This window comes from Rosa chinensis, chromosome 7, assembly GCF_002994745.2.
Source record: "Rosa chinensis cultivar Old Blush chromosome 7, RchiOBHm-V2, whole genome shotgun sequence".
Taxonomy (NCBI): Eukaryota; Viridiplantae; Streptophyta; class Magnoliopsida; order Rosales; family Rosaceae; genus Rosa; species Rosa chinensis.
Window position 1 is genome coordinate 39,070,759 of NC_037094.1, and position 12,562 is coordinate 39,083,320.

A 12,562-nucleotide genomic window follows, 5' to 3' on the forward strand; every position below is an offset into this window, starting at 1 on the left:
TGATACCTGTATTACATATTGCACGGAAAAACCCGAGTAAAATTCCATTACTTGATAACCTCACGAATGCGAAAACATGGAAAAAAGCAGCCAAACAAATACTCAACAACAGACCCGAAGAAGCCAGCAGATCTCGGCCTTGCTGCTATGGCGGCTTGTGCAACTGGTACGCCATACACAGGATCTGGATCTGGAACCGGAACCATATATTGCTGGTAAGTTGAGGTTGAATTTAAAGCAGGAGCAGTACTTTCTTGTTTGCTTGGAACTGGAAGTGGATGATAGGCTAGCTCTGGAGCAGGACGCTGTAGTTCAGGCGCCAGAAGATTGTCAATCTCATGGGTATGCTCAGTATATTCCATCCATGGTGGTAAAGGTGGTGCGGACGGCTGAGTTGTTGAGGAGGAGGAGGCGGTGTACGAGGAGCAACAATGACATTGATGTCGGGGTGGTCGTGGGGGTGGTGGAGGATCATAGGGTGGAGGAGGAGGGCGAGTTTTTCTTTTTCTCTTCTTTCTAGGCCACAACTTGAGCTTCTTCACAGCTTTTATCATTGCTTCCTCCGTTTGGGGTTTGCAAAGCTATCAAGGGATTTTGGATCATGAGATGGGTGAGAGAGCTTGGAATGGAATATTGACGAGGAAATGAGAACCTTTGTCTTAATAGTGTGGAGGAAGAGCGTTGCCTCTGCTTTTCAACGACTAGGATTCCTTTTGTCCTTTTCAGTTTTCAAATCTTATAGCCGTTATTAATCCACTGACCGACACCCAACAACACATACCCCTCAAATTTAATTTAGTCGAAGAAGAATTCTGCAATCCTTTTACGACCTGATTCATACCAGTCTAATTGCTTCAAAACTTTAAGACTTGGTTTCTCAGGAGGCTCCATTCAAATCCATGCATAACAATTGCATTATTCGAAGAAGTGAAGAAATTGGACCATATATTGCCCTGTTTTCTAGTTTACCATCAACTACCACTCTCAATGTCATAAACCCTAAACTCTCAGTCTCTTTCTTGAGTTCTTCCATTGTGGACCTTTTTGCACCTCTTCAACTCCAGGCAATTGCAAGTCGATTCTGCAACTGCTCTGACTTGTTCTTTGTTTTCTTCCATTGTGGTGCAAGAATCTGGAGCAAGCCATTTTGTTGCTCCATGGACAAAAGGAAATGAGAGGTTATTTATTCTAAGCGACAACAGGGAAGGTCTTTGATACTTCTTACTTGCTACTTGCGTATATATATTGCAAACCTGAATAATGCTCTAGTCCCTGCAATGGTCTCTCTTATGAGAGGATAATGTCAAGGGTTGGTTCTAGTTGGACCTCCTAAAACCTACTGTCAAGAGAAATAGTAGAATGTCCTAAAACCTATATTTTGTAAATCAGCTTAAGGAGGGAACAAGGGGAAAATTCATGGTCTCGTGATTAGGGAAGGAAGGATTGAAATTCATGTTCTCGACTGGACACAGTATTGGAACAAGCTTATGTTGTTCGTAGCATAGCTACCAGGGGCAAGGATTGTTAAAGATACAGATTTAATATTTTTTTTAGGGCAACGAAAGACATATCCATTGAAAATCATACGACCTCTCCAAGCTAGAAGGGCTCGAATACTCCACATATTACAAATCTATGCTAAAAAAAAGAACTTCTACATTCCAAAAAGGAACATCTAAAAAGACTAAAATCCTAAAGGAATTGCAGAAAACTAAAATATATAAATTAAAAAACTCCCTAACCCTACACTGTTCTAAACATCTAGACGCCGTTAAAATTGAGAAAGGTTAATTGAACATTCTCGCTCTAGGCTGCACACAATTGCCCAGTGGTTTTGGATTATGTACGAAATGAGGTTGGTTTGTGAAAATACCTAACAGAACACTAGTGCAATATGTTTGATAGAACTGTTTGACAATGTAATGGTTTTATCAAGAAGTACACAGGAATTGCTAACGTAGTGTAAACCTCTCAACTGAGGAAACTTCACTGTGTGGCTTTTAATGTAGCCAACACGAAAATCAATCCAATATGAAACAATAGCGTTTACAGTATACAAGTAGTGTTGTTCATAACAAACACTTTCAATTAGCCAACTGCTAACTTGTTTTACTACTGTTCTAACTTCTAACTAGATCAACACAACATTTTTGCACTTCAATCTTCAATCTTCCTGCACTCAATCAACTCACTGATCTTGAGAATTAATTATGGAAGTGATAGAGTATGCAAGATAAAACATGAAACAAGCAATGAGAGTTTTTCAGTAAACGATTTGAACAAACATATGCAGTTCAAGGAAGACCAATTTTTTCTGCATAAAAAAAGTCTTATTCACAAATCAGTTTTAAACCCTTATATAGAGAAGCAAGACTCCCCCCTGATCAAATCTCTTCTTAATCACCGAATAAGATAAACATGGAAAGGTTTTAAAACTGTTTTGAATAAGCAATCAAAACTTTTCTAATTGTGATCAATATCTCAATTGGATATGCATTTGGAAAACATTTTAAATCAAATGAGATTTTCCAGATCAGTTAGAAGCAATTAATGCATATCAATTTAGAATCATGCAAAATGATATGGATTAAATGACATGCACCTTTATCTCAAGATCAGTGAGAGTTATCTTCCTTGATTTTCTCTCCTTGATACGATTATGCAATCTTCATTTAGTTCCCTTGAGTCTCCGAACAAGTAGGAGAAATACTCTCCTAATGCCTTGCAACTTCTGATTTCCTAGTAGCTTTAGGAAAGTCATGTGTTGAATAGAATCGAGATTGGTTGTAAGAAAATATCGAGACTCTTGGATTAGGTAGTTCTTTTGTAGCTCGGAAAAAAAAGAAAAAGGAAAAAAAAAGACGATTAATTGTACTTAAGAGTTTTGATCATTTTGACTCATAATATTTGTAACTGCTGGAGTGCTGGTTTTGCTTTGGTACAAGTAAAACCATCATTTGGATTATTGAAGTTTCTCATTTTTCTAAAAAAAAAAAAAAAAAAAAAAAGGGTCTCGAGAAATGCATGCTATCACCATCCATAACTTCCTCCTCAATTAGCTCTCCATCCATAACTTCCTCAATTATCTCGGCATCCATAACTTCACATTGTGATTCCTGCATTTGATCTCTCTCTCTCTCTCTCTCTCTACTCGAGTAATTCAATGTCTAACGATCCCTCCACCACCACCTCATCCATTGCTGGAGACACCACCACGGCAACCACAGACGATACCATCAGCACCGCCACCACCATCCCCGAAGACGCCACCAGTTCGACCGCCCTAACCTCCACCACCAAAGCCTCAACCTCATTAGACTCCTCCTCATCCTCAACCTCCTCCAAGCCCCAAGCAGCAGCAATCCTATCCCTCTCCGCCATCCTCCCCTCCCTCTCCTCCACCTCCCACACCACCGCCCGTTCCCTCCTCCACGACCCCCACACATCCTCCCAAATCTCCTCCCTCCTCAAACAACCCGACTCCGGCGCCGGCGACAACAACCTCTGCCGCTGGCTCTACGACACCTTCCAGTCCTCCGATCCCGACCTCCAGCTCCTCGTCCTGCGCTTCCTCCCCCTCGTCGCCGGCCTCTACCTCTCCCGCGTCCCCCTCCGCATCCCCCTCGCCGGCTTCGAGGCCGTCCTCCTGGCCCTCTACGCCCACGAGACCGCCTCCCGCGACGGTCATTCCATCACCGTCAACGTTCCCGACGTGTCCCACCCCAGCCTCTACCACGAAACCAAGGCCGCCGCCGTCAAGAGCAACGCCACCGGGCTCAACTTGACCGTTATATCACCCAGCTTGGAGCCTCACGGCACCGTCAGATCCACACGGAGGGCTAGGATCGTCGGGGTGGCGCTGGAGCTGTACTACACCAAAATATACGAAATGCCAGTCGAGTCCAAGATCGATTTCTGCGAGTTTTGTAAGGTTTGGGCTGGTCAGGACGGAGAAATGTACAAACAGGACTTGGAAAAGAGTAGTGGAAACAAAATAAACGAGGGAAAGGAGGAGGGTAGTTTGGGGAATAATGATAAGGAAGGGATGGGGAGGGTTCCCTTGCCATGCGAATTGCTGCAACCAGTTTTGAGGATTTTAGGGCACTGCCTCTTGTGCCCTAATCAGAACAAGAAGCTCACAGATAAGGCGAGTGAAGCGTGTAGGAGTCTGTATGCGAGGTCTATGCATGACATCAATCCCAAGGCAATTTTGGCTACTGGGAGTTTGCTTAGGCTAGCTAACATGGCTTTCGACTCCACCAAGCAAGACCTTTTTGATCCAACTGACGTTCCCAAGTCTAGAGTCATCTCTATGTAGGTAGCTACCTAGCTAGCTTCTATGTAATCGTTGTACATCAGCAATTTCATTTTTTTTTTTGTAAGAGTGTTCAAATTTGTTCGTATCAAAACTCTAGTAAGATTTTATTATTGGACCTCTCTTTTCTTTTTTGAGAGAGACGTATGTCAGACTGTATAATTGAATCACTGGGTACAACGCCAAGATACCAAGACGTACTCCATGATGTATTACAAAGCCAGTCTAGCTAGCTCATAATCAGCAGCCGAATTTGAATCTCTGTAAAATATATAGGACATAAGACGCAACCTGGGACACTGGGAGGGGAGTTCAAGAGAATGAAATATCCTCTAGTATTCTTCGGCGAGTCGAGTTGTACTTCTTCCTCTGATGATTTGGTAGCTTCAAATATCATAAGGCCGTCTGAATCAAACACGTACAATTCGAGAGTGGCTGTGGCCAGCTAATGTTTCAACAGCTTCAGGAGAACTCAGAGTCAACCTTAAAACAAACTCCTCCCAACACCTACAGCAGTTCTAGAAAGTCGATCGAATGCACTATCAGTGTTGGCTTTTCTTGAGATTAAGGTTCAGATTTCATAGCAGGTAACGTACTTTTTCGTTGTCTTTGTCTTGCAATACTGTTCATGTATTATTTATTTCTTTTAAGAGAAATGAAAATCTCTCTCTCCACTCTCCAGAGCAAGCGAAATCATTCAACTAAATACAGCTCCTTTCGCTTTATGTCCATTTGCTACCTCTTCCCATATTTGTATTGAGCATACACCTACTGTGAACAATCAAAACCAATCAAAAGATGCACAAGCTGCCACTGATTATTTCTGACCTTTCCTTCAACGAACTCTCACCAATAAGAATCACTAGCCTCTATCCGATCTATCTCCTGGAAGCCTAGAAGTCATGGAGTGTGAAGCAAGCCAATGATTAGGGTATGTTATGTCCTCTGCTATTTCAGCTTTATATTTAGTTGCTAGTTCACATGCATGAAAATTCCCCACAGAAAAGAAAGAATAACATTGCTTGGGACAACAATATTCATTACATCATAAAGTTTTGACGCATCAATAAATTTTACATGGTGATATTTACAACAAAATGTGATGCAATCACAACCCAAAATTGATGGATTGGTCATTCCAGCCAGGGATACAACAATATACTGCATGTACAATAAGCGATGTCATTTCACATCATAACTTCTTTTGTCGAACTCCAAAATATTTGTCATCGGCTGTTTGATCTGATGTCTTCTGTCTTTTTGTATAATAATGGTCACCCACCTCGAATTTTCACATGAAGGAAGTTGTATAAATAGAATTTACGGATAACTGGGTTTGCTAATAGTTAATATGGGTCAACCCAACATTTATCCTCCTTCACTGCATTCCTCCATCTTTCCTTAAAGATCCGCATGTCAATGAAGGACTGCATCCTAACCTGCCAACAGATTATAGTTACCAGATAAGTGGTTGCAGATTGCATGTATACGAATAATTAAAATTTTCTACAAATACACATGGCTAATTGGCTATGCAAAGAGACGAGAGCGCAAGATTATTAAAATCTAAGCTCATGAATGGAAGAAAGCTACTAAAACAGTACAAAATATGAAGGCTTACTTTAGCTCTATTACTGGCTTGAGGGAGGCCAGACGGTGCCTGAAATTACAAAAGATGAATTCATTTTATATCATTAAATAGTCTGGAAAAGAACCAAAGAATTAAAAACTCACCAATGCTTTTGAGCCCTCTTTGTGAGAATGAGCCATGCCATTGATACCCTGTGCAACAATATTGAACAATCAAGACCATAGGCAAGTTGAGCAATCAATGTTGATATGTATCCCTATCAGTAGGTATTTGCTATTCATATAACAAAGTGCATCTTGCATATTGCATCAAACCAAGTAATCAATTTTGATCAACATCCTTATCAGTAGGCAAAGATGCGATGATACTTGCCTTATTGTCATCTGCAACACCAAGTGTAGGAAGACCAAGATGAACTATATATTCCGAGTCAACCACACCAACATTTTTCATTCGATCCCCCTGAAGGAAATTGTTCAGGTGTCAGAAGTATGGCCAAGACAATTAGAAATGGAAACTTTATGGCAGGAATATTACTTGTGCACAGTAACCAAGCTGCACATCCAGTCCCCATGCATGGATCAAGTCATTCTGTGAGGAAATATCAGTTATAACTACTTAAGTTCCACAAAAAAAGATACGATAAGAAAAAAAAGACAGATTTTTGTTACAAATTCTAAGTGCTCCCAGCCAATTTCCTGGTTACATTAAAATACAATGGTAACTATGTGCAGGATTGCCAGGCTCCTGACTTACTGAACTGAATTCTCCATGACATACTTTTTCATTCAATGGTGGTGGTTTGTACTTTGTACTACAATTTATTCTTTGGTCTTAATTGCTATTGAATTTTTAACCAATTAATTCTTTCATTCATTCTGCCATATACTGTTGTTTATTTCCAGGGTTTTTGTACCTGAATCATGTACCATACACATTGCCAAGCCGCACTTGAGAATACAGGTGCCATCATTTCCACCCAACTGTTGTACCAGTTTATATCAAATACAGAAAACAAAATTTTGCAGCAATATTATAACTGATCATAAATATCAACATAGGTGATGGAGCACACAGTTTTTTTTACCCTATACATGGAGGACCAGAGCTTTGATCATCGCACCTTCCACTGCCTTTGAACTTATAAAACCTTCTGTAAGGGAAAAAAAAGAAAAAAGGATCAAAGTCAATCACACGATAGTTGTGCAGTAGTACCTCTGCCCTCCTCACCCACAAACCCAAAAATCGAAATAAATAAGTAAATCGTTATAATCTATCGTTTGATATTTGCTATGCAAAAAAGAGTTTATCAAGAAGAATAGTATAAGTCATGAAAAGAACTCCAAATGGTGGCTGCTGGTGGTAGAAGGCAATTGATGAAAGAAACCTAGTAACAGTCGACTCGACGGAGTAAGGGAAGCACAACATTACAAATAGTTTGCAATGCATCAATGAAAATCTATGAGAAATTTCACAATTAACTATTATTTGTTTGACACTCAAAATTGTGAGCCTCAAATACACTAGATGATCTCTAAAATAATATGAAATTAAAAAAAAAAAAAACCATGACACTGGGCCCACAGCAGTTCCGACGCACTTCAACAAAATGGACAGTTAATAAATTGGCATTAAGACTCTAAATTGGCACGTCACATAAATTTACAATAAAGTAAATGTCCATGATTTTTATAAAGCTACTAAAGAGTGGAATGTATTCAAGAAGGACAACCTTCGATTCAGACTGGTGAATACAGCTGTTGCTCCTGAAAGGAGCACTAAATTTGAATATGACTTGTTGGCTGAAAGAAGTCGAAGTTAGGTTAGCCTTTGCCGTATCTACAATGAGGCCCCTTGCAGGAACAGTAGAAATCAGACTCCGTGGACCTATGAGGGAGCTGAGTAATCTCGATCCTCTAAATTGATTTTCGCAATTCATGCCATTAGTGAGATCATCTTATGGTGTAGTAATCCTATAGGGTTCCCTTTTCTTATTGGATCTCAAAGTAGTCAAAAGATTGCCTTTTGTGTTCACATTATTAGTGAGATACAGTGGTTCTTCCGTCTTGGTAGAGCCGACCAAGGATCTCATACAAGAAAGTAGGATCCCAAAGCATCTATTAGACAGTATTGATCAATTACAATCCTGTAAACTAAGCTTTGATTATGGGATTAGGTGTCCATTAATTAATTAGGCGCTTACTGAGTAATTAGGCATAGATGATGTAATTAGATGTTTCTTCCTACTGATTAGGCATAGACAATCTACCAATGCAAATTCCTCCAAGACAGAGGAGAAGTATCAGAGAAGAAATTTTCTCTTAATTCCTAACAGCACCAACAAATGCCAAAATATCAGCTTTACATCCCCCTTTTCTTTTCTTTTATTCCTTTTTTCCCTCTCTTGAAAGCTAGCCTATGGACTAAACAGGACCTGAAGTTCATTTGCCTCTTTATAACATACACCGTCCTTTTACCATACAATTCACTTTCCACAAAAAAATTACACTAACCTGTGCACTTTTGATTTCTTTGCACGTGCAGTGATTGGATGATACACCTCCGATTTGACAGGATCAAGTGCTGGCTGTGATATTTCAAGTCCCTCTTCCCGAATAATTGATAGATATCTACATGAAATCAACATCTTTAAGATGCAATGCAATATGTGTTTATACCACATCAGTGAAACATTTATTTTATGGTTTTATACCTCGAAAAAACCTAGAATTTGATATTGACTAGTTTTTTTTTTTCCTCTCATTTTAATAAGGAGAACTTAATTTATGCAGGCACGCACGCACCCACTCTCTCTCTCTCTCTCAGGAAATTTAATTTTCTCTTCTCTAGCTCTCAAGATTAAATTTAATTTATGCACCCACTCCCTCTCTCTCTCTCTCTCTCTCTCTCTCTCTCTCTCTCTCTCTCTCTGTCTCTCTCTCTCTCTGTGAAGCATGAAAGCAGACAAATAATGTGAAATATAACAGAGATCTCAATAGGGATGCTAAGATCATTCTCAAAAGTAAGCTGGTTATGCCTACCGTTCTGGATCAAAATTCTCAACTCCGAGGTCCTCATCCCAGAGAAAAATATATTTATATTCAGTCACTATATCTGGATGCAAGAAACGTTTTGCGAACCACCTACAACATCACACAGTATTTGTTTCAACAAAAAACATTGCATAGATTGTTCCCATGCAAAAATTGCCAACTTATTCTTCGGTTGCTCCATATCTAAGCAACTATGTGAAAGGATTAACATACCATTTTGTTTGGTTCATCACAGATACATGTATGGCAGTATCACTCCAAGGTAAGTCCCTCCATTTATCCACAGCACCATCATAATGGAAAAGCATTACCACAAAATCACTTGATAGAAACTACAGTCAAATAACAGATATTTAACACAAAGATGGACATATAATTCTCAAGTGAAAGGTCATAATCAAGAAAGTCGAGGAAATTACCTTCCTAACAATTTTGTCCACTATTTCTTTCTGTTTTATTCCAACTGCAATAGCCAGCAAGCTCATTGAAGGCGTTGAGTTTTTCTGTCGCAAGAAATTGCAATTCATAGGCAGTCAATCCCAGCATTCACAATACAAGAGAGCAATGGAGAATTTCATATACACGCACAACATGCACCATGAAATCTAAACGAACAAGAAATTGCAAGCTTGCTTAATTTTACGAAGTCTAAAAGCTTTTGCAGCCATAGTAAAGAAACATAGTTTATAAATTTTCAGTTGAAGATCGCAATTGCAGTTGAAAGTTAACCACTTGCATAAATTCCATGTTCCACATGTTTAAGGCTACACACTGAGTTATGTTTCTTAATTTGCAATCAAGTTGATCCCCGAAGGAAAAACAAAAAAAACAAAAAAGCTCAAGTTGAAATCTGAGGCTACTAAATGAGAGATGATGACAACTTCACAACATGCGTCTACATATATTCTAGAGAAAAAATAAGATAAAATAAAATGCGATAATCCATTACATATGACAAGACCTTAAAAATTTTGTACATGGATGTTTTTGGATGCAAATGACCTGAGTTACACTGTTGACTTTACTTGTATAAGAAGTTGGTCAGATTCAGATCAAATTGAAGGAAAAAAAGAAAAGAAAAGAAAAGGAAGAAGTAGAAGATGACAACAACAATACATATATTCACATACTCAATCGTTATAGACAACTCAAGTTACAATTACCCAAATTTTTAGAGACTGACCATTTTCCAGGCCATGCAAGAGTTTACAGCATGTCAACAACAAATTAATCATCATTGAAGTTTGCAGAATATAATATGCTATCTATAAACTTGGTTAATTATATATAGAAGTCACCGAAATAAATTGGAAACACACCAATTAATTAGCAAAATTTCATAATTAAGATGGGGATGAGTAGGTCTTCTCATTTAACACTTTAGCAACAAAATAACAAGCAATAGTATAGAGTTTTAATAAACTATATAATGAACTAACGTCTTCATTCTAACATTCATTAGGAGCGAGCACTAGCTTCTCATACATTTTTCATAGAGGAGCCCCATAAAGGCCGCATTTCCAAGTCCGATGTTTTGACAACAATTCCTTCCGGTAATGCCTCAGTCCCTGATGGCTGGCACTGTTTCTAATCATAAAAAAAGGGGAAAAAATCAGCAAACATACAAGTAAGCTAAAAGTGCAGTAATAAAAAGGAAACTTAACTGTTCTGTAAGAAGCTCACCTTGCAAGTACCAAGATTTGTATTCTGCATATTGTAGATAACTTTCCATCTAGTTAATTTCTGCAAACAAAATTTGCGGAACTATTTAATCAATGTAAGACAGTAAACTCTAGTTATTCAGACATTTGTCTACTTATAATAATGAGTTCAATTATAGGATGCACAAGTTATGTTGTTGTTGTTGTTGGTTTTTTTTTTTTTTTTTTTTTTTTTTTTTTTTTTTTAAGAGATTGTAAAACAAGCATATAATTTACGAATATGACTGTGATAGTAAAGCAGTTAAGTAGATGATACTGAAACGGAAAGGCTTTCATACTTCCTTGTACTCCTTAGCAATGGACGCACTACCAATGAAATAAGCACCGAAAATCAATGAAACTACAATGAAGAGACTGCAGTAGAATGATCTATTCTTCGGATCTGACAGTACAGACACCTGACAAAAACACAGAGCAGTAGGCTTAGAAGTCACATTGTATCAACATTTGATCTCATCAAGAGCATTCCATTGGACATATCATCAGGACCACAAACCAAGAGTCTGGATTAAGCTGGTGAAAAATTATTAATTTGTAAAGAAATTCTTGTTAATTATTGAACCTGAATATTCCAGCATTTTATTTTTAGGTGGGAGTTCCAACTCTTGGCGTTTGAACCAATAGAATTGACCATTACAATTTGGTCAGCGGGGAAAAAATTTCCAAATTGTGAGTCTTTCTCTTGGCACAAGCTTTTCACATATAGCAAACAAGCTTTCTCTATTAGCAAAAACAGAGAGAAATAGTTCTGTTGTAATAGTAGAATTTGGAGTAGTGAATCAATTTAACTATAATTCCAGTGCATATGTTGTGCAACTATGACCCAAAAGAACACAATAATTCCGTCTCCAGCATATGTTGTGCAACTATGACCCAACAGAACACAATCCTGTCTCCAGTTTGGCAAATTCTCCAGTTCCAATCCCTTCTGTTACTTACAAAATCTCAGCTAAAAAACAAAAAAAAATTTGAATTCTCAACTCGGACGCCATGGTCAACCAGAATTCAACCCAAAATACAATTCAAACTCCAAACCAATATAAACTTGTCACAACCCAAAAGGAAAAACGGTGTGCTGATATCAATTGGGTAGGTAGAGTAGTGTTGAATGGAATGATTGAAGAAGCTGTAAACACTTGCAGGCTCCCAAGTATACACAGAGAAAGAGAGAGAGGCAGAGAGAGAGAGAGAGAGAGACTTACAGGATTGATCATTGTGGCAACTTTGAGAGGAGCATATGGATTGTGGAAGAAGGGAAGGAAAAGTTCCTTTTCAATTTGAAAAGAGAAAAGGGGGTCTAGTCTTGAAGTAAAGAAAGGAATGGCAAAAGGGTAAAGCAAACACCCAGAAAAGGAGAATCATTACTTGGTTTGAGAGACTTGCTCTTGCTTATATATTTAATTTAAGCAACGGGTAGACGACATGCAAAGGCAGTTGCATCACCCAAACGGCATCGTCATGTCCAATTTCAGGAGTTGGAAGAGTGTTGGGGCACGTCAGGATGAATCTAAACCGTTGGATGCTGCCAGTTCCAGACCAAACAGAATGTGTTTGGTCTCCGATTTTGTTATGTTAAACCTGATGGGTATAATAATGGTGGGTGAAAACGATGGAGCATCTATTATTATTATTCGTTGAAGAATGAATGTGGGAAGGGAAGGGAAGGGAGACTAGTTGACATTATTAAACCCCGACCAGAAGCGCACGCCGTGGCGAGTCTAGTGTGTTGCACATTACACGCGGGAATATTGCGGGTAATGGAGGAGAAGTGCGCCCATTACTACCACGTACCTCTGTTCTTACTCGCTTCTCTATTCTGACACGTGTTTTTTTAATTTTATTTTCTAACCTTCTCTTTTTGGTCTTAATCTCAATGAGGACT

The 12,562-nt window shown here is 38.7% G+C and overlaps 3 protein-coding genes across 4 annotated transcripts; 1 reads left to right on the forward strand and 2 right to left on the reverse strand.

Annotated features, from left to right (window-relative positions):
* Positions 1-47: 47 nt before the first annotated feature.
* On the reverse strand, positions 48-554 carry LOC112177912 (vegetative cell wall protein gp1). The gene has a single exon (XM_024316151.1). The coding sequence runs from the start codon at positions 552-554 to the stop codon at positions 48-50; it is 507 nt and encodes a 168-aa protein (XP_024171919.1).
* Positions 555-3,118: 2,564 nt separating this feature from the next.
* LOC112175564 lies at positions 3,119-4,409 on the forward strand. The gene has a single exon (XM_024313249.2). It carries the CDS (start codon positions 3,164-3,166, stop codon positions 4,316-4,318), a length of 1,155 nt encoding a protein of 384 aa, XP_024169017.1. The 5' UTR covers positions 3,119-3,163; the 3' UTR covers positions 4,319-4,409.
* An 898-nt stretch (positions 4,410-5,307) lies between these two features.
* Positions 5,308-12,297, reverse strand: LOC112180010. 2 transcript variants are annotated; one of them, XM_024318495.2, is made up of 16 exons: positions 11,883-12,297; positions 11,243-11,328; positions 10,959-11,078; positions 10,643-10,702; positions 10,445-10,546; positions 9,379-9,462; positions 9,173-9,291; positions 8,948-9,049; positions 8,420-8,536; positions 6,994-7,059; positions 6,823-6,889; positions 6,444-6,497; positions 6,279-6,368; positions 6,050-6,097; positions 5,937-5,975; positions 5,308-5,754 (listed from the first exon to the last, which is right to left on the reverse strand). In XM_024318495.2, the coding sequence occupies exons 2-16, from the start codon at positions 11,312-11,314 to the stop codon at positions 5,662-5,664; spliced, it is 1,233 nt and encodes a 410-aa protein (XP_024174263.1). In that variant the 5' UTR covers positions 11,315-11,328; positions 11,883-12,297; the 3' UTR covers positions 5,308-5,661. The 2 variants fall into 2 exon arrangements, with proteins under 2 accessions (XP_024174263.1, XP_024174265.1); XM_024318497.2 differs by lacking the exon at positions 11,243-11,328 and having other exon boundaries at positions 11,883-12,288.
* Between the last annotated feature and the right edge of the window lie 265 nt (positions 12,298-12,562).

Bases quoted from the DNA above. Each gene is read 5' to 3' on its own strand.
- LOC112177912 (XM_024316151.1), bottom strand. From the start codon at position 554: ATGATAAAAGCTGTGAAGAAGCTCAAGTTGTGGCCTAGAAAGAAGAGA.
- LOC112175564 (XM_024313249.2), top strand. From the start codon at position 3,164: ATGTCTAACGATCCCTCCACCACCACCTCATCCATTGCTGGAGACACC.
- LOC112180010 (XM_024318495.2), bottom strand. From the start codon at position 11,314: ATGGTCAATTCTATTGGTTCAAACGCCAAGAGTTGGAACTCCCACCTA. The intron at 9,463-10,444 runs GTATGAGAAGCT...TTCTTGCGACAG, and splicing joins GGGGCTCCTCTATGAAAAAT to AAAAACTCAACGCCTTCAAT. The intron at 6,890-6,993 runs GTAAAAAAAACT...CTGGTACAACAG, and splicing joins TCTGGTCCTCCATGTATAGG to TTGGGTGGAAATGATGGCAC.